Source organism: Sciurus carolinensis, chromosome 11 (assembly GCF_902686445.1).
Source record: "Sciurus carolinensis chromosome 11, mSciCar1.2, whole genome shotgun sequence".
NCBI lineage: Eukaryota > Metazoa > Chordata > Mammalia > Rodentia > Sciuridae > Sciurus > Sciurus carolinensis.
Genome location: NC_062223.1, coordinates 19,361,017 through 19,382,843, shown reverse-complemented (window position 1 = coordinate 19,382,843; position 21,827 = coordinate 19,361,017). Strand labels below are relative to the sequence as shown.

At 33.6% G+C, this 21,827-nt stretch overlaps 3 protein-coding genes across 3 annotated transcripts; all 3 read left to right on the top strand.

Moving 5' to 3' along the window:
- Positions 1-3,522: 3,522 nt before the first annotated feature.
- Positions 3,523-4,491, top strand: LOC124960161 (olfactory receptor 1086-like). Its single transcript, XM_047518733.1, has one exon. It carries the CDS (start codon positions 3,526-3,528, stop codon positions 4,489-4,491), a length of 966 nt encoding a protein of 321 aa, XP_047374689.1. The 5' UTR covers positions 3,523-3,525.
- Positions 4,492-10,234: 5,743 nt separating this feature from the next.
- Positions 10,235-15,274, top strand: LOC124959118 (olfactory receptor 8K3-like). Its single transcript, XM_047517755.1, has 2 exons — positions 10,235-11,139; positions 15,193-15,274. Exons 1-2 carry the CDS (start codon positions 10,235-10,237, stop codon positions 15,272-15,274), a joined length of 987 nt encoding a protein of 328 aa, XP_047373711.1.
- A 5,394-nt stretch (positions 15,275-20,668) lies between these two features.
- On the top strand, positions 20,669-21,601 carry LOC124960159 (olfactory receptor 8J3-like). The gene has a single exon (XM_047518731.1). The coding sequence runs from the start codon at positions 20,669-20,671 to the stop codon at positions 21,599-21,601; it is 933 nt and encodes a 310-aa protein (XP_047374687.1).
- The last annotated feature ends 226 nt before the right edge of the window (positions 21,602-21,827 follow it).

Genomic DNA, 21,827 nt, shown 5'->3' with positions numbered 1-21,827 from the left:
GGGAACGGAAAAAAAAGAAACATCATTACCCTATGTAAACGTAAAAAATAAATTAAAAAAAAAAATTTTGTTATTTTCAATATTTTAAAATTTCATTATTAAAGCAATTTATTTTTTTTAATAAGTCAGGTACATGATATCAAATATCTCATTTCCTCATCATAGTTGGTATATAAAATAGTTGTGCTCACAAACTTTGAAAGTAGAATGATGGTTTTTCAAGGACCAGGAACAATAGAAGGAGGGAGAAAGGAAAAAAAAATGTTGACTGATGAGCACTAAATTGTATTTAGATAGGAATAAAACTTACTGTTTTGTTACCTCACAGAAAGGTGATTATAGATAGCACTAATTAATGTATATTTCAAAACTAAAAGATTGTGATTAGCATAATAAAGAAAGGACAGGTATTTGAGGAAAACACATTCAACATGGTGAAACACTACACAATGCATTCATGCATTGAAACAGTGCATGGTGCCCACCTTATCATTATTGATATGGATAATTTGGGGATTTACATATCAGATAATATGAAGTTATAATGAAAACAGAATAAAAACATAAGGAATGGGTGTAGGGAATACATTTTAGGCAATGAAGGACAATTGAAAGCCCCGATACATTACTCTACACGTATGGCCAACCGATTTTCAACAAGGGTGGAAAATAAAACATGAAGAAAGGAGGGTCTCTTCAACAGTAGAGTGAAATAATGAAATGAGACAGTTCTTTAAGGACATACAGAAATATCAGCTTAAAATGGGTCAAAGGTGCTGGGTTTGGTGCTGCACTCCTGCAAACCCAGCTCCATGGGGGGCTGAGGCAGGAGAAATCAAAGTTCAAAGTCAGCTTCATCAATTTAGGGAGACCCTTTGTCAAAATTAAAATTAAAAAAAAAGGCTGCTAATATTGTTTAGTGGTAAAGCACCCCAGAGTTCAATCCCCAGTACTGGAAAAATAAAGAAATAAACATACAAACAAATAAATAGAGCTGATTGTAGTTCAGTGGTAGAGTGCCTTGGAATTGAATCTCCAGGACTACAGGGAAAAAGTGAAAAAAGAAAGGAAAAGAAAAAATGCATTAAAGTTTTATACTAAACACCTGAGAGTAAAATTCCCAGAACAAATCATCAGGGAAAATCTTCAGGACTGTGGGGTTGTCCATGATTTCTTGAAATGACACAATCAACAAACAGCAACACAAAACTTAGACAAGTGGGTCTAGGTCTGCATCCAACCAAAAGATTTTGCAAAACAAAGGAAATAGTGACCATAGTGCAAAAAGCAAACTATAAAAGTAGGATAAAATATTTGCAAACCATATTTCTAATATGAAACTCAATATTGAAAATATATAGGAAACTTCTAAAAAAGAAAAAAAAATCTGACTTACAAGTAGGCAAACATCTTGAAAATACTTTTCTTCAGTGAAGACAGTGACCTCCAGGTGTATTGAAAGATATTCCATACTCCATGTCACTAATCATCAGGGAAATGCACATCTGAAACATTTGAACAATAACTAACAGGGAACAAAAAAGTAAATGTTTCCAGAATGGGCAGCAGGTAAGACCCATTCTGGAAACATTTACTTTTTTGTTATGAAGTACATCATTATGTTGCTGTATTAAGGCAGGTGACTACTGGGGCATATCCCCCTTGGGACACCCCCTGTGGGCTTCTTCAATAATTCTGTAAGTGGATATAAGCAATCTAAATTAGCCGTAATCACAGTGTACCTGAGTCTGTGTTGCTGTGTCTTAGGTAAGAGAAAATTTCAGATCATTTGACAGATATTTTGGACTTTCAAGTACAACTATGTCATTTTGTATTTAACATTTTAGCTGCTAAACTTCAAGTACTAAACACATTAGTTCTTACAAATATAAATCACATATATTCAACAAAATCTGTTTTATTACTTTAAACCAGCTTCTTGGTAAGGAAAAAAAAAAAAGGAAAATACTGAATTTGTGTGTTTCCATAAGTAAATAAGTGTGTTCCTTATCAGGTATACATTTTAATTTTTCTGATTTATATGTTTCAAAGTAAGGACATTTATGACTTTGATCACTGGATTATAAAAAAGTTTGATATATTGAACCATTGGAGCTCTTGTATTTTGATATAATAGTTAAGAAGCAGAGCCTAGATATGAGATCTATGACTTTCTCTTAACATGCCTCTATTTTTAATGATCTAAAATAGCCAAACCCATCTTGACCCAGCCTCTGCTTTAAATCCCTGAGAAGCAGGGGTGCAGCTGCATAAGGGAGCCACAGTGTAATGGGATCCAGTTGAACATACTGGAAAGAGCATGCACTCCTGAAGGAGAGCTGGGACTGCTTTTTAACTCTGGAAAACATTACCTAGAAAATTTGCTATTAGGTAAAACAATGTAATGTTCACGAAAGTTCATGCAGCAAATGGATGTTATGATTTATCCCCTTTATTGCAAATATAGTGCTTCCTCATGGAGCTCAAGATATGTGGGCTTTACCTTCAATTTAAATTGGATTAATGAACACTAATTTTATAACTTGCTCATAGTTATCTTCTCTTTAGTTCTCTGAAGTCTCTGAATATGTGTCATTATTGACTTACTGTGCAGAATAACTTTCTTTTAATATCTAATAGGAATGCCTGTCCCAAGAAGAATTTATCTGAAATCTTATATATTCAAAGGAAAAGTAAGCCCCTATAATGTAGAAAAGGGAACTGTAATAATTTTCACATATACTGCTTTTGCCAAATCACTCAGTTCACACAATTTATTATTCTCTAAAGAGTAATTGAGAAATATAAAATGTATTCATTGGAAAAATTCATATATCAAAATGTTTCATTGAATTTAATCCTAATAAGTTACCCTGTGAATGAACTAATTTAGCACATTCTATAATTAAAGCCATTCAGAAGATTTAAATTTAACATAATGTCACTAAATATTAACTGTAATGTTGAAATTAAATATTAAATTTAACATTGTATAGGTGAGTATATTATAGCAAATCATTCTTCATGGTTGATGACCAATATAAAATTCTGATTCTATTCCAATGCTATGTCCCTGACATAATAGCTAATTTTAAAAATATTTTTATTTGAAGATGGATACAATGAATAAATTTATTTTATTTATTTCTGTTTCTATGTGGTGTTGAGGATCCAACCCGCTGCCTCACACCTGCTAGGCAAGTGCTCTACCACTGAGGCAAACCCCAGCCAAAAGCTCATGTTTTAGATGTCAGAAGGAATTTTTTTCTCCCACTTACCTTGTGTTTCAATGTGAATAATTTTGTAATAAGCTAATAGAATCTAATGGTATATTAATCAGTTTACCTGATGACTTAAGAAATGACATGGGTATAGTCACTGTGTAAACAGCCTTGTGTTCTATGTGGCTCTCCAGGGAATACTGGGAGCTGGCCATTCACCATCATACACACACACGCATGTATGTCCATGCTCCTTAGGTTCACTGTGCTGTTCATTCTTTCCTAGTTATGTCGGTGTGATTTTATGATCATCTTCAAGTGTGCTCCATGGGATTTCAACATGAAGAATGTCACTGAAGTAACTGTATTTGTGCTGAAGGGCTTCACTGACAGTCCTGAACTGCAGATTTTCTTCTTCCTCCTGTTTCTAGCACTTTACCTGTTTACTCTCATGGGAAATTTAGGACTGATTGTCTTAGTCATTGTGGATTCCCGGCTGCACAACCCGATGTACTATTTTCTGGGTGTATTGTCTTCAATAGATGCCTGCTATTCCTCTGCTATCACTCCAAAGATGTTGGTGGACTTTTTGTCAAGGGAGAAAGCCATTTCATTTGGTGCATGTGCAGCCCAGATGTTCCTTGCTGTAACCTGTGGAACCACAGAGTGCTTTCTCTTGGCAGCCATGGCTTATGATCGCTATGTGGCCATCTACAACCCACTTCTCTATTCAGTGAGCATGTCACCCAGGGTCTATGTGCTGCTCATGGTGGCTTCCTGTGTTGGTGGGATTCTGCATGCTATAACACACACGACTGCCACTTTCAGCCTGTCCTTCTGTGGATCCAATGTAATCAAACACATCTTCTGTGACATCCCTCTTCTCCTTGCCATTTCTTGTTCTGACACCCACCCCAACCAGCTTCTGCTCTTCTACTTTGCTGGCTCCATTGAGATATGCACTATCCTAATCGTCCTGATCTCCTATGGTTTCATTCTGTTGGCAATTCTGAGAATCCACTCTGCTGAAGGGAAGAGGAAAGTCTTTTCCACCTGTGGCTCCCACCTAACTGCAGTGTCCATTTCTCATGGTACTGCTGTATTCATGTATGTGAGACCAACATCCAACTATGCTTTGGAGCACGACATGGTAGTGTCTATATTTTACACCATTGTTATTCCCATGCTGAATCCCCTCATCTACAGTTTGAGGAACAAGGATGTAAAAGAAGCAATGCAGAGTTTTTGGGCAAAATTAGTTTATCATTAAAGTATATCTTTCCCTCTAAAATTATATTGAAAAAATTTGTGTGATAGGTATGTCAGTGTCAAGAGGATATAATGAAAGTGTGTATTTTAATGTGTTAGTGTATTTCTTGTTTGAAGACATTTGAAAATAAAGTTCATTGATGATCTCCACTATGTTGTTTTACATGCAGAAAAATTTTTAACATCCTTTTGCTTTTTACAATGTTCATACTGATATATGAATATGCATACATACCTATGAGCATCTATGCTGATACTAAGTGAAATGCTAAAAGATCCACACATGCTGGTGAATACTTACATAATATTTGTTTTAAAATTCTGGGTATGTTACTTTAACCTCCATCTAGATCATATTTTAGGTTCTTATATTTGGAATTACAAATTATTGTTTAGTAATATCTGTCTGGCTTGACCCAACACCATTTAATACAAGGAAAATAATTTTGTGTTCATAATCCTAGGGTGTTTTGCATAGTCATTTGTACCTGATTCTAGTTCAAAGCAATCTGCTACATCCTTATGTCTATGCAGCACACTACTCAGCTTGTGGTTCAGACACCACAAGCAACTGGATCAAATTCCAGGGTTTCATCACTGGCCCCTGTTTTGAGTGTGAATTATTTTTTCTCTTTTTTGGTATCTTCGACAACACTGTTTTAAGACTATTCTCTAATTCCTCACCAATTGCAGTTAAGTATACATCTGCATTTTTCAAAATTACACTTTCACACAAGAATAACTGAAGGAAAACACATTTCAGAGTCGTGTGCTACTGGTTAACAGATTTTGCTTTACCTAGGACTAAGCCCACATCCACCATTAGGAGACTCCCCACAGTTTTGACTTATTTTTCTTTTAACTGCTAATACTCTGTGAGTCTGTTGCAAATGCACCTCTTCCTTATTGTCATGTTCCTGGAAGAAAAGAACAGAAAAGAACTCTGGTAAACTCATATTTAACCCTCCTTCCAATATACCTCATTTTATTTGAAAATATGGGCCTCAAATTTTAGTTTATATGATACTGTTTTTCCTTTCGTTATCACTACTTCTAATTATTTTGTGAATTAATTTCTCCCTCAAGACCACATTTATTTATTAATTATAGCAGAACAAGATCTTTATTATGTATTATATGAAGGATACTTTCTAAATATGTAACTAATAAATTTAAATGATAACACAATGGTAAAACTACAGAGCATCTCATATACAATGTATTCCTACTTAATGCATTTGAATTTGTTTTCATCTCTTAGAGGGTTCTCCCTTGTTATACCACATGACTCATTCCTTCAAATGTCAAATCCAAATCATGGATATTGATTTCTATTATCTCCACATATCTAAAGCATATAATTTTTTATTGAACCTGCATATACATGTTTTAAAATTAAGTATGGGAGAGTTCCTTATACACAATTCAAAATTCAAAAGATGAATTTTATGCTTTAAAGATTTCATCTGGATTATAGTAATCAATTACAAATATACTAAAAGTACAAATCATTATTTGAGAAAATAGATACATCTGTTGATTAAATACACAATTGACTAAGGAAATAATGAACAAGCATCCATATAGACAATTCATGGAAAAAGAAACTTTTTGTCTACAGTGTATGCATTTTAATAATGATTTGGAAACTGTTAATGTAAAATGAAATTAGATACTTTTATATGTACTTAAAATTGACAGTAATTAGAAAGATGGAAACTTCAAAGTAATTATGCAAAGTTGGACTAAAGGAACATTTCCTCTCTGCTTATGGAATGTAAAAGTAAGTTGTTTTGAACACAGTCTATTAATTTCTAGTATTTATATATTCAGGAATGGCAGAGAATATGATCCTGCTAGAAGAATTAAGATGGATGATTCCAAAATCAAACGACCAAGTTTAAAAAAATAAATATGTAGAATAAGAATTTCAGTAGCATATTATACAATTTCACTTAAAATATCTATAATGTTAAAGTATGTTTTATAAATACACCAATGTATGGCTCACCAATGATAAATGCAAGAGAATGACAAATGGTAGACAGTGCTCACCTCAGACCACAGAAAGAAACTGACAGGTTAAAAATCATGATTAATAGGAAGAGGAAATATGTCCAATAGTTTCAATTTTGAAAAATGTGATTTTTATGGTAAAAATGAAGACTGATTAAGGTAAGCCAGGTATGGTGGCCTTGTGTATTATCCCAGCAATGTAGGAGGCTGAGGCAAGATTGAGCTTAAGGTCAGCCTAGGCAACTTAGGGAGATTCTGCCTCCAAATAAACAAAATAAAATAAAATAAAAATGAGCTATGGATATAGCTCAATGGTAAAGCACAGTTAGATTCAATCATATACACTGATGAAAGAAGAAAACGAAAGAAAAGGAAGTAAGAAGGAAGGAAGGAAGGAAGGAAGAGGGAGGGAGGGAGGAAAACAGATGAGGAAGAGGGAAGGAGGAAGGGGAGTAGAGAGGAGGAAGAGGGAAGGAGGGGGAGGAAGGAAGAAAGAAAAAGGACAAAGATGAACATATAAAGTAGGTTTTGCTCTGACCTAATATTCATTAAGAAAAGAAAGCATGTTTTGACTTAAGAAAAACGTATAGTAATATTGTTAATATTTGTCAGAAATTTAAGGTTACCATGATCCTGGTAGTTAATTACATATATTTTTAAGTTATATAATTTGCAGATACAAACACTTTCAGTACCCCAAATTCAAATCTTCAGTAAAGCAAAATCTATGGCAAACTGAGAAGACATTCATTGTATTGATAAAATATACACAATTTATTATTAAGAATGCATACAAATTATATGGGCAAAAAGCAAAATTAGGCTTGTTACTAAATAAGATACAAATAACAAAAGTATAAAATTATATGCAATTAAAAAAGACCTCATCATGATAAATTTCACAGGCCACAAAACTAGCTATTTTAAAGGACCAGTTTAGTGGCAATTCTTACATTAAGAGTGCCACACAACCACCACCTCTATCTAGTGCACCAAGGATTCCATCATTACAACATTCCCACTAAGCAATTTCCCCATCCTCACTTCTTTCCACCCCAGTAATATTTTTTCCATCTCTTTGAATCGTACATTTCATGTAAAGGATTCACAGTAAAGATGATCATTGTTGCCCACGTACTTTGAATTAGTACATGATCATCAAGATTCTTATCTTTAGTAGAATGTATTGACACTTAATGACTTATATAAAAAAAAGTTTGGTGTGCTTAACATGAGTGACACCCTCTCAATATTTTCAACTCTGTCAATACAATACTGTTAATTATAGCAATGATGTTTTTCATCAAATCTCTAGAACTCTTCTATTTTACATAATTGAGACTTTGAAGTTTACCTATTAGCAACCATTCATTTTTCCCAGTCCTCAGTTCTTTGCAACTAATTACAGATTTTCTGATTTAATAAGGTTGAATATTTTAAATATCTCATGTAAGGCAGATTATGCAGTGTTTCAGCGAGTGGCTTATTTAATTTACATAATGTTCTCCAGGTTCATCCTTGTTGTCATAGATTACAGGGTGTAATTCTTAAGGTTGAAATAATATTACCTCTTTTCTATATACTATTTTCAATTTATTCATGTAACAATGAATGGATAATTAAGTTGCTTGCATATATTGGTTATTTAGAAAAATGCTGCAATGAAAATAAGAATCTAAAGTCTCGTTGAGATCTTATTACCTACACTTTTGATAAAACCTATAAGTGAGATTTAAGTGTAAAATAAATATGTAAGTAAATAATTAAATGAATACAGAAGTAAAGTCATAGTCAATTATAAATTGTTTCTGATTATTAGTGAATAACCTCCAGGCATTTCATTAAGCTCTCAAATGCTTTAAATATAATGAACAAATTACTTTGGCATCTCCTCAGGGAGATTATTAGAAATTAAAAAAAAATAAAATAAAAAAGCACAAATTGCTCTCAAAACCCCATGTTCAGGAACACATTTGAAAATCAAGGGAGAGGTTTCATTGCAGGTAATAAAGACAGAGGTTTAGGTGGTGCCATGTGTTACCAGAACTTACAGGAATTGTCATATTTTGCTATGGATTTGCCATGTAACTAAGTGGCCATTTTTGATTCTGTGCTTTCTACAACTGCTTAACAGCTGCAGAAATAGAACCTGTTTTTTTTTCCTTCATAGTAATTTGTGAATATTTTATCTATACTCTCATAAGCATTTTTGAAACACACATAATGTGCGTTTTCACAAAAGAATTGATTTCATATAAATATAATTTTATATTTAATGGAGATCAAAACTCAGAGGAGATACAGATTAAATAAAGGGGCATAACCTCTTTATTTGCAAAACTTGAGACTCAATGGTGTCTTTGCAAATAGTAAGTCTAGACACTTTTGTTGATACCACAGAAAGTAGTTGAACATTTAGTGATTGTGCAGATAAATGTATAAATGTGATCCATTCCAGATGTCCTGATGAGGAAATGAAGTGTCCTCCTCACACTGAGGTTTGCACAGCATTATTTAAGTATCAGGATACTTTATGTATCTGCTGTTAAAGTGATGATAAAATGTTATTCATTTTGCAGTGGGATCTGAGTAAATTTTTCTCAAAACTATCGTGTCAAAAATGAAAATTCAAGTATACAGCAAAGATAATAAACTAGGATAAAGCAATTTGTTACTTTAAAATAATTCATACACTATTCAGATGAAACATTTTTATCTTTCCACAATTATGAAAATTTATAATTATCATACCCAATGTACTTTATTTTAAAATTTTATACTGAAATAATTAATCCTCCTTTAATCTTCCCCAAAGCCTGCAAGGACCTGTGGGTTTGTATATGTGAAGGAAGAGTTTTAGATAAATTATTTGCCAAAAACTACTTTGGTATATACACTAAGTTCAAGTATAACTGAGACCGTATGTACATACATATATTTTGGTTTTTTTCTTGGCATAAAGACAATTTGCAATGTGATCCATTATGGTTTTCCTATTCTTACATCTATGTAATATCTACCAAAGTTTTTATCATCTTCTGCTCTAATACCTGTAGGTACAAGGATTGAAAGAACAATATTTGAATTAGAGAGTTATATGTATATTTATCATTCAAAATTCTTATTACAGAATTGGTATATGTTTTTTGTACCATGTTACTGAACTTGATTAATAAATGTTACTATTTAATTAAAATTACATGAATGGTAAATATAAAACTTAAAGAAGTGCTATAATTTCTGATATACCTATCACCCAAAGTTACTATTGTGTTTATTCTTTTATAATATTCACATGTGCTATCTATCATCTCCAGTTATTCTCTCTCTCTCTCTCTCTCTTTCTCTTTCTCTCAAATCTTTACATTTGGAGCTATTGATAATTTCGGGGTGGATATTGAATACAGTGGGATGTTTAGCGGCCTAACTAGCCTCTGATTAGATGCCAAAAGCCTGTCACCAACGAACTGGGGCAAATTATCTTCAGCAGTGAATAGTATTGTGAGTAAAGAACCCTAAATAGCATCACTGATCCGCCTCTGTCTCTAACACTATTTATCTTTCTCTTTTAAGAAAGGTGAGTTTATTTTCAAAAATTTTAAATGGAAAACTTTCCATCTATCTTATTTACATCAACCTTGCTTAATAGAAGTCCCCAGGTGATAATATTTGAAATCTATTGACTCTGATGATGTCTCTGTCCAGAACAGGTTTTGTGATAAACTTGGATGGAGAAATACAACCTCACAGTGGTACATGAGTTCATTCTGAAGGGCATCACTTCGCGCCCTGAGCTGCAGGCTCCACTGTTTGGGCTCTTCCTCATCATCTACATGAGCACACTGGTGGGAAACTTGGGCATGATCATCCTCACCAAGGTGGACCACAGCCTGCAAACACCCATGTACTTTTTCTTGAGGCACCTGGCTATTACAGATCTGGGTTATTCTACAGCTGTGGGTCCCAAAATGTTAGCAAATTTTGTTCTCGATCAAAATACAATCTCCTATTATTTTTGTGCTGCACAGCTTGCTTGCTTTCTTGTGTTCATTGCTTGTGAGCTATTTATTCTCTCTGCAATGGCCTTTGATCGCTATGTGGCCATCTGTAACCCTCTCCTCTACACTGTCATCATGTCACAGAAGGTATGTTGGGTTCTGATGGCAATCCCCTATCTCTACTGCACAATTGTGTCACTTCTAATCACCACAAAGATTTTTACTTTGCCCTTCTGTGGCTACAATGTCATCAGTCATTTCTACTGTGACAGTCTCCCCTTGTTATCTTTGCTCTGCTCAAACACACATGAGATTGAAGTGATGAATCTGTTTTTAGCAGCTTTTAATTTGATTTCCTCTCTTCTGATTGTCCTTGTGTCCTATCTGTTCATTCTCAAAGCCATTCTCAGGATGAAGTCAGCTGAGGGCAGGCGCAAGGCTTTCTCCACCTGCGGATCCCACCTGACAGCGGTCACTGTGTTCTATGGGACTTTGATATTTATGTATGTGCAGCCCAAGTCCAACCACTCCTTGGACACTGATAAAGTGGCTTCCATATTTTATACTATGGTCATCCCCATGTTAAATCCCTTGATTTATAGCCTGAGAAACAAAGATGTAAAGTATGCTCTTCAGAGGACATGGAAAAAAATACATAATATTTTTTTACTAAAGTTCATAAACCTTATGACCCATCAAATAAGATTTGAATGTTAACATGTTGTTTCCTCTAGAATCTGTAGCAAGTACAAATGAGTTCAACATATTAAAACACTGGCTGTCTTAGTAATAGTCAGACATCAGAATGCCATAAAAATCAGTGAAACAAAATATTTAAAAGATTTTTCTTTGGGGACAAAAACTGAATCTTTTTTTTTTTTTTTCTTTTACCAGTTGGAAGTTTTTTAATTTTCTTTTTCTTGTAGTACCCATATTTTTATTCTAGTTTTATCATAGAATTACATGCTGTTACATTTTATGACTTATATTTTTAATTATTTTATTTATTTATTTATTTATTTTTATAGTCAGGCATTTTGATTCATTGTACACAAATGGGGTACATCATTTCGTTTCTATGGTTGTACATGATGTAGATTCATACCATTTGCATAATCATACATGTACATAGGGTTGAATGTGATGCTTGAAAAAATGTACCATAGTATGGTCTTCAGATTTAAAGACAAAAAGGGCATTTACAGAGTTGTTTGCTGAATGGGAGTGAGGAAGAAGAGTAGGCACTGCTGGGCAGCTTAGTGGTTTCTGCAACATTCTCAACTATTACAGTAAAATTTGCAGCATCTCCATGTGTATTTGGCTTTTCTTTTTTTGGGGGGGGGTAAGCACATTCCATGTGTTTTATGCTTCATACATTTCTTTTTTTTTCTTTTTTTTATTGTAAACAAATGGGATACATTTTGATTCTCTGTACATGGAGTAAAGGCATACCATTCGTGTAATCATAAATTTACACAGGGCAATGTTGTTTGATTCATTTTGCCATTTTTCCCTTCCCCCCCACCCCTCTCCCCTTTTTTCCCTCTATACAGTGCTTCATACATTTCTATGGATTATGTTAAAATCAGGGTTGGTTGTAGAATTGGGAGGTTCAGCATAACATGGTTATTTGTTGAAATCAGTCATATGTATGTGCTCAAATTCCATAATCCACAGGGGCATCTTAGGGTCTTACTCTTTTCTTGACAGTTTCTTTACTTTTGTCTAAATCTAACACAGTCTTTTTAATGATTTGTATTTGAATATCAATAGCTCATGACTTCAGTACAGCATCTGATTCTATTTCAGTGCATGTGTATATGTGAGTGAATACTCACATTGAGAGAGATTTCTTGAGTTCTGACAAAGAAGTTTCCAGACTTTTGCCCTTTGACTTTTCTTACTGAGTTGATACTGATTTCTGATGGCAAATAATTCCTAATGTCTAGTTACTCTTCCTTACCTCTGTAAAGTAAAAGAAAAATTTTTGTTGAAAAGTCACACTTTACTTGTATTTTTCTTTCATTATATGCTTACTCTTATGACAAAGTAAGTCTGCTGCTGTTTCTTGTGACTGACATTCCTCACATTTGATCCATATGTCACTTAGGATCCATTCTTTGAGTTGATTTGATTTTCTGCCTGGGAAAAATCAAACAGGTAATCCTACAATTTGCTCTATGCTTTATTGCTTTTTTTTTTCTTTTTTTCCCTTTGTTCTAATTAGTTATACATAACAGTAGAATGCATTTTGACAGTTCAAAAATAAATGGAGTATACCTTCTCATTCTTCTGGTGGTACATGATGTAGAATCACACAGGTCATGTAATCATATATGTGCACTGGGTAATAATGTCTGGTTCATTCTACTATCCTTTCTAATCCTATGCCCCCTCACCTTCCTTCACTCCCCCAGCCTAATCCAAAGTACCTCTATTTTTCCCTACCCCCCTAATTACTTCTAATAAGAGTGGATTATGCTCTGTATTGATAGTAGTACTGGTCATTTTCAGGAACTAATTCATTGTAAACCTCTCTAAAATCTGGAACACTTTTTCATTATTTTCATTGATTTGTTTTCATGGCACTTTATGCTACGTATGAACTGATTGTTTCCTCAAATTCGTGTTCACTATTTTAAATTATGTTATGTTTCCAAAATTAATTCAGTGAATAAAATGTATGAGAAAGATACATATTTCTAATAGCTATACTTGAAAAAACACTCCAAATTAATTTAAAACATTATTTCACTTTTATTACAAATTTTGTGTGACTTTTGTGTGACTTTGTTTTTTGTTTTTTGTTTTTTTTTTTCTGTACTGGGGGTCAAACCCAGGTCTTCTTGAATGCTTGGCAAGCACTCTATCACTGAGTTGAATCCCCAGACCTTAGTGTAACTTTTCATAATCCCTCAAATGATAAATCAAAAACAGAACAAAATGTATTGAGGTTTAAATTTTGGTAAAATATTTTATTCATTCTGAAAGTTACTCTGTTTTTCATTGGTAAGTAGATGTATAAGATATATCAGACAGTTACATATTTTTCCATAAAATATAGTTTTAAAAATCAGGAATTGTAATCTGGTAAAACCTTTACTAAGGTAGTTTGTGTCAACAATGTTCAACCATTTGTACAATGATGATTCAGGAAGCTCAATGCAGTTTAGAATAAGAAGTATACAAAAATTGTCATGATATTTAGAATGTCTTTATAAAAGCAATCTGTACTTGAAGTTAAAATAATAAAAAGCAGTATATTGTGTTTTTCATTTATATGGATACCAAGATATAAATGAGAAAAAATTAATTAAGACTCTTGAAATGGAAATTTATACTGAAAATAACTTTACCACCACCTTAAGATTAGGTCCAGTTGGCCTGAATGGTGAGTTCTATTAATTGCTAAGGAGGAAAGGAATAACTATTTCTACAGATTCTTCCAGAATCCTGAAGAAATGTTGTATTTTCAAACGTTTGGAGGCATATTCCTTGACTATCAAAGGTCAATGAAGAAATAATACGTGCAAAAATTTCAAATAAAATGTTAGCTGACAAATCTAGTGATGTGTAAAAACAGTAAAAAATCATATTTAAGCAAATTTATATTACTTTAACATTCAAATATCATAATGTCATTCACCTTAATAAGAGACTAAAAAAGAATGCATGTCTATCACATTTCAATAGATGTGGAAATTTTTTATAAGTTCCAGTGTACATAAACTTTGACCAACTAATTTTTTTTTTCTTTTTTTGCGGTACTGGGGATTGAACTCAGGGTCTTGTGCTTGCGAGGCAAGCACTCTACCAGCTGAACTATCTCCCTAGCCCTTGACCACCTAATGTTGAAATGAAAGTTTCTAAGACTGTTAGTATTCTCTCTCATTTCCTTCTTTTTCATTTATCATTTTTATTTTTTTTAATTCTACTTTCTTCCTGAAGGGGAAACATTATTCTTTAATTTGAACAGGAAAATCCCCTTATGAAACAATTTTATCAAGGATATCCATAAAATGTTATTATGTTCAACTAATACATGAAAAAATACATAAACAGAATATTTCTTATCATCAATTCCTTCCACAGTGTCTCTGCTTTTGTTTGGCCGGTTCCTATTCAGAACATCTCACACAGTTTCCTCTTCAAATGTCAGAATTAAATCATGGTTACTGATACATGTTATCCATGCTTATGCAGGACATGCAAACAAGGACAAACAAATTGTGCTTCTCTCTCTCTCTCCCTTTTCTCTCTCTCTCTTGTGTGTTTGTGTGTGTGTGTGTGTGTATCATTCAGAGCATGGAAAAGATCCTTAAACACAAATGAAAATCACAAAGATTGATACATTTTGCAATTTAAAGTTTCTGAAGTTTGCACAAAAATAATAGCAAATATAATGATAGAGGAAGCTATGGACTAGGGAAAATAGGTACTATTGCTCATTTGTTGGATTAATAAACAATAGAGCTAAGATCCATAGAAACAATGTATATGCACAGAAAAATCACAAAATGATAGTATCTTATGACTTATGCATATAGTTTAGTAATAATGTGAAAATATAAATGCACATAAAATACTTTTACAAACTCATAAAATTGACAAAAGTATACAGTAAGGAAAACCAAAGAATGATGGGAGATGGATTAAGGAAAGCGTTCCCACTCTCCTAGTGGGAGTGCAAAATTGTTAGACAATTTGCAGACATGTAATGTATTTCTAGATCCAGCAAAACCAGGAACAATTAATATCCAAATAGAATGACTTGGAAAAGTTCAAAATACATATCTGAGAGAAGAAATAAATTTTCACTACTAGACAGACATTCAGTGTTTTAAAAATTAACTTAAAATGTGCAAAATCATATTCTATTTTTGGTTTTTTTTTGTTTTTTTTTGTTTTTTTGTTTTTTTTTTTGCTAGGGCTTGAACAGAGGGACACTCAACTTATTTTTTATTTTGGGATAAGGGGTCTCACGAAGTTCCTAATATTTTAGCTAAGATTCTTGCTGAGACAGACCCAGAACTTAATCCTCCTGCCTCAGTCTCTGGAGTTGCTGGGATTACAGGCATGTGTGCCTGGCCATACTATGTAATTTTAATGAGTACATAAATGTAAAGTTGCCAATGACAACCTCCACATAAATGACACATTGCAGTTGGAACTTTCCTCAGGTAACGCTAATAACTTGTAAGGGTCAGGGCCAGTATTAAAAGGAAGAGGAAATAGTGTGTTAAGTTTCAATTTCATAAAATGTAATTTTAATGATTATAGTAAATCAAACACTAATGTGAATATGTACTCAATTTCATTTCTATTTAAAATTCATTATGAAGATCAAGTATGGTTTAATTCAGGAAAACATTTAGCAATGTTAATATTTGACAGAGAAATGCAAATCTTCCACAAGCCAAAAGACATCATAAACTAAATGAAAATCTATTTTATTATATAGAATAACAAAATTTATTTAGGCATGTATACAAGTGTTACAGTTCAATAATAAACTTCATTTTAAAAGCGCAGAACAAATTGATCAGTAATCTGATTATTGAACTTTTCTAAATTCACTTTTTAAATTGAGATAATATTCACATAATATATTATTAACTATCTTAAATACAACCATTTAGCAGCAACTATCATATCCATAGTTTGTTCAGTCAACACTTCTCTACAGTTTTACAACATTATCATCACTCCTAGATATCCACTAATTTTTCTCCAAATTTTCCTCCTTTCTGTGCCCTGGGTACTACAAAATTTGTTTCGTTGGTGTGGATTTGTATTGTTTAGGTAGTTCATAAAAATGAAGTCATACTAAATTTTAGCTTATTTTGCATGGCATCTTTTACTTTGAATATTTTAGTTTAAATAGTCATACATACTTATTTCTAATACTACTTATAACTATTCACTACTTTTCTAAATTTTTTATTTTATTGTAGTGAAAAAATTATCATGCAATATACACCCTTAAACTTTTAAGTGTACAATAGAACATTAATTGTATGCACAATATTGGACACTAGGTCTCCACAACTTATTAATTTTCCACAACTAAAACTTTGTACCTAGCCAGACACGGCAGTGCACACTTGCAATCCCAGTGATTTGGGAGCCTGAGGCAGGAGGATCTCGAGTTCAAAGTCAGTCTCAGCAAAAGCAAGACACTAAGGAACTCAGTGAGATCCTGTTTCTAAATAAAATACAAAATAGGACTGGAGATGTGGCTCAGTGGTCTAGGGTCCCTGAGTTTCAACCACTGGTCCGCTCCCCCACAAAAAACAAAAATCTTTGTACCTTTTGATATGTATCTCCTTCCCTAGTCCCAACACACCACCATTTTAGTTACTGATTTTATGAGAATGACTGTTTCAGATACTTAAAAAAGTGGAATGGTGTAATTTGGTCCTTTTGTGACCAGCTTATTTCACTAAGATGATGTCTTCATGGTTTATCCACATTGTGAAATATTGCAAGTTACCTTTATCTTTTAAAGCTAAGTAATATTTCATTTCTGAACATGTCACATTTTCTGCATCTAGTCATCCATCTATGGACTTTAGGTTTTATCTACATCTTGGACATTTTGAATAGTGAGAAAGTGCACATGATAGCATATGATTTCTTTTTGAGATTCTGAGTTAATATATATATACATATATATGTATATGTATATGTGTATACACACACACTCACACACACACATATATATATTTTTAAAAAATACCAAGAAGAAAAGAGACCACTCTTGTTCTACCAAAAGGAGTAAATAATATAGATAATGACATGAAAATGAATACTGTTCATGCAAAGTTAAAAACACATTTACATTTTTGTTATCCTATGGGGAATAAAACATGCATATTAGAGCAGAATTTTAGAATAGATATTTTATTTATTCCTTTACTCCATTATGTATTGCATCAGTTAGTCAACAAAAATATTTTGAGTATCTCTTTACTGAGTATTTTTTTAGAGACTGATAATAGGTGAACTGACATGACTTTTTCACTTATTTTGTTCATAGTATAAAAAATTCACACAATAAGAAACATAAAAATGTTGTAAGGATTTAAATTTCAACAGATAACATGCTTTGAGGGAACATTGCTAACTTGGAAGAAAAAAATATTTTTCCATCCTAATTATTTAATTAAAAACTAGAAATGAGACCAGGTATATGAGGGGTATCTTAAAAATTTCAATACAATTGATATTGGGTCTATTTAAAATAATTAACATTTTGAATTTATTTTGCATATCATCTAGTTTTCAAGTTTACCTTCATGGGGGAGTTACTCTTGAAATAAAAATGGCGGCTTATATTCAGTTCTACTTCCTATATTCACATGTGATCATTAATGCCACAGTTCTGTGCTTTCTAACTGTTGAATTTTATTCATCCCAGGACCAGCAGCAGCACTTCCCAGTTAACACAGGGTGCAGGGGTACAGTTCAAGAGAAGGAGAAAGAAATTGATATCATTACTGCGCCTTTTGTTACCCAGTTTGATTGCTTAAGGGAAGTCATGATCTTCATCTTTCATTCCTACCTGACTAATGAGCATTCTATTTGTTGCTTTCCCTCTGGAATCAAGCCTTTATTTGAGAGATGTATTTCTCATGTCCAGGGATTTGAACCCAGTAGAAAACATAATTGAGGGGGAAGGTCTTCAGGGACACCGGACCCTCGTAAGTCTTCATCATGCTCCAAAGCAACCTTGATTTGGGGGCTTCACCAGCGTTCTCTGCACAGGTAGGTTACATCAAATATTTTACTTATCACTTAGTCTAAATATAAGGTCCAACTACTTTGAAATGTTGACATTCAAATTAGACTCTAGACTGAAACGGTGTATTTTCTTTCCAAGTGACTCAACTGTCTGCCTACAGATTGCTCAGTGGCAGATATGGTGACAGAACTTAAATAATTATGTCTAACTTCTCTATTGATAGATTAGAGTGCTTGAGTATGCAGAGGAACAAATAAACTTTCTTCTTTTGAATCTGTGCTTTGCTCATGATAGAAAATTAAGATGGAAATATTCCCTGGTGCCAATAGTCAATCTCTGTGTTCACAGTGGGCACTGGGAGACATGAGGTCATTCAGTATTTATCCCAAATACAATACATGTCTAAATAAGTTTATAACAAATTCCATGGACTTGGGATATAGCTCAGTGGTAGAGTACTCATGTAGCATGAATGAAGTCCTGAGTTTGATTCTCAGTGAAAAAAGAAATCATTCTGTGGTAGAAAGCAATGGGCTATAATTTTTAAAATTATCTGAGAAGTTAATTAATAATTCATATTATAATTCCTAGTTCATATTTTGTCACATTTGGAAATAAAATAGGACATTAAGATGACTAACTTTACTTATATATTTTGAAACTTTTTGTTACTATGACTTTATTGTAGTAGTAGACGTATGAAATATTTGTACTAATGAGTAATTTGAAAAGAATACAGAAAATTAAACTAACTCAAGCACAAATGCTAAGTCAAATAAGACTGGAGGGACGGGGAAAAAAACGAGAAAACTGGTGCTGTCCTATAGGAACTATTTCAGCAGGTGTACTCACCGCTACTGTAAAGCAACCGTGTATTTATCAGTCATATTTCAGTAGAGGAAGGAATTAGCAATAGGTAAGGACATTAGAGTTAGTAAAGTATCACTTGTAAATATCTTTTTGCTAAAATTCATATGAGATATGGTCTTTGGGGAATGGAATAATTGAACCACCTCTGTGAGCAGTACAGTACTGTTGTACTTGTTCAGTGATGTGGAGGAGGTGGGAGGGAGGCAGTTGCAAAAGGTAATTTGTTAGTGTGTCCGTACTTGGACATTTTCAGACATCAGGTTTCTATATGTTTTATGCATTTTGATTTGCTGTGTATATAGTGTATATAACGGAAAAGTGAGTAATAATTTTTAAATATTTAGTCTTTAGATGTTAAAGAGATTGTCAGTGTATGACCAAATAGTAGTAAAATCAGCGTGTTTTGCAAATTTTGTGTTGAAATTCATAGGAAAGTTTGTGCTCTGTAAGTGACTTCTGGATGTGAATTTATTCAAACATTTCTGAGCATTACAAATGCCTGAAGTTGTCCACAGGGCTGAAAATAGAGAGAAGGAAGTGAGGAGGAGGGAAAGGTTCAAGAACGTTAGGAGACAACTCAGATTATGGACTTTGTTAGGTGTGCAATTTCAGTTAACAGTGCTCTGTGCATAGTGGAGCAGTTCTCATGTGGAACACCTTCTCCTCCAATATATTGAAAAGGGCTTGATACTTTAAAAGTAGAAGTAATAGAATAAAACTTTTTGTAAAAAAGAAGTATTGAGGTTCAGGCCTGTTTGCAGGCAGCTGAAAAAAAGTGATGCTGCAATTTATAAGGAGAAAGGAAAATATTGAAATTCTCCAGGTTGACTGATGATAAAAATAGCCCGAAAAGGACACCTGTAGAAGCCAAGGAAAGATAACTGGAAGTAACGCCTGTTCATTGATTTCTTAAAGAGCACTCTGGGAAAACACATAGGTGTGGGCATACATATACACACACATATGTATATTCATCAAGTTTGGTGCCTATATGACTGATATTTGCATTATAATAATCCCAGCGACTCAGGAGACTGAGGCAAGAGAATTGCAATTTCAAATCCAGCCTAATCAACTCAGTGAAGCCCTATGCATCTTAGAGAGTGCTGCCTGCAAATTAAAAAAAAAATATATATATATATATATATATATATACACACACACTTATATATTTATATATGTATTTTGGTGCTTAAGCACCCCTGGGCTCAATCCCTGATGTGTGTATATATATATATATATATTTTTGTATATATATATATATATTTATGTATATATATATATATACACAAATATATACATACATACACACACAATGAACAAATAAATTTATTATCCAAACATATCTAAGAAACTCAATTATCTCTGGTGGGTTTCTGTTTCCATGATTTGTGAAAAGAAGGGGAGAAAAGCAATTAAGTATTGAAACATTTTAAAAGTTTTAAATAAACTAATTTTAAATGATGCACTTAAAAACCTAGCACATAACAGAGAAAGTGACTTTGATATCTTTCCATTTTCCTCATTAAAAGACAAACACAACAATATAAATGGTTTCTGGGAATCTCACCCACGTGACTGAGTTTGTTCTCATGGGAGTCTCGGACCGCCCAGAGCTGCAGATCCCCCTATTCCTGCTCTTCCTGCTCATCTATGGACTGACTGTGACAGGGAACCTGGGCATCATCACCCTCACCAGTGTTGACTCTCGGCTTCAGACCCCCATGTACTTTTTCCTCCGACATCTGGCTGTCATCAATCTTGGCTACTCTACTGTCATTGCCCCTAAAATGCTGGTCAACTTCTTAGTAAGTAAGAAAACCACCTCCTACTATGAATGTGCCACCCAACTGGGAGGATTCCTGGTTTTCATTGTGGCTGAGATCTTCATGCTGGCAGTGATGGCCTATGACCGCTATGTGGCCATTTGCAACCCCCTGCTCTACATGGTGGTGGTATCTCGTAGGATCTGCCTTCTGCTCGTGTCCCTCACCTACCTCTATGGCTTTTGTACAGCTATTGTGGTTACGCCTTGTGTGTTCTCTGTGTCTTACTGCTCGTCCAACAAAATCAACCATTTTTACTGTGACAACGTCCCTTTGTTAGCCCTGTCCTGCTCTGATACATACATACCAGAAACAGTGGTGTTTATCTTTTCAGGGACAAATTTGTTTTTCTTCATGATTATCGTTCTCATATCCTACTTCAACATTGTCCTTGCCATTTTGAGAATACGTTCCTCCCAGGGACGACAAAAAGCCTTTTCCACCTGTGCTTCCCACATGGTGGCCGTCACTGTGTTCTATGGGACGCTCCTTTTCATGTATTTGCAACCAAGGACCAACCACTCATTAAGCACGGACAAAATGGCTTCAGTTTTCTACACCCTAGTGATACCCATGCTAAACCCTGTAATTTATAGTCTAAGGAATAAAGATGTAAAAGATGTTTTGAAGGGATTCCTGCATAGTCCATGCAAATAGTTCAAACCAATGTAAATTTAAAACTACAACTATATTACTGGTTTTTGTTTCCTCCTGAAATCTCTTCTCTTTTCCAAAACAGCAGTAAGTGATTAGAAACTCCACTTATTTCAGTAGGACAAATTTAAATTGTACTCATTCCAACTTTAATTACTCTGAAACTAGAGAAAATCCTATGCATGTAATAGATAATTATTATAGGAGAATCACAGTCTCTGGAACAGAA

What these genes read in the sequence shown, in the direction of transcription:
- LOC124960161 (XM_047518733.1), top strand. Translation starts at nt 3,526, where the DNA reads ATGATCATCTTCAAGTGTGCTCCATGGGATTTCAACATGAAGAATGTC.
- LOC124959118 (XM_047517755.1), top strand. Translation starts at nt 10,235, where the DNA reads ATGGAGAAATACAACCTCACAGTGGTACATGAGTTCATTCTGAAGGGC. An exon ending in GATGTAAAGTATGCTCTTCA is followed by an intron (nt 11,140 to 15,192) that starts GAGGACATGGAA and finishes TAGTGGGAGTGC; the next exon opens with AAAATTGTTAGACAATTTGC.
- LOC124960159 (XM_047518731.1), top strand. Translation starts at nt 20,669, where the DNA reads ATGGTTTCTGGGAATCTCACCCACGTGACTGAGTTTGTTCTCATGGGA.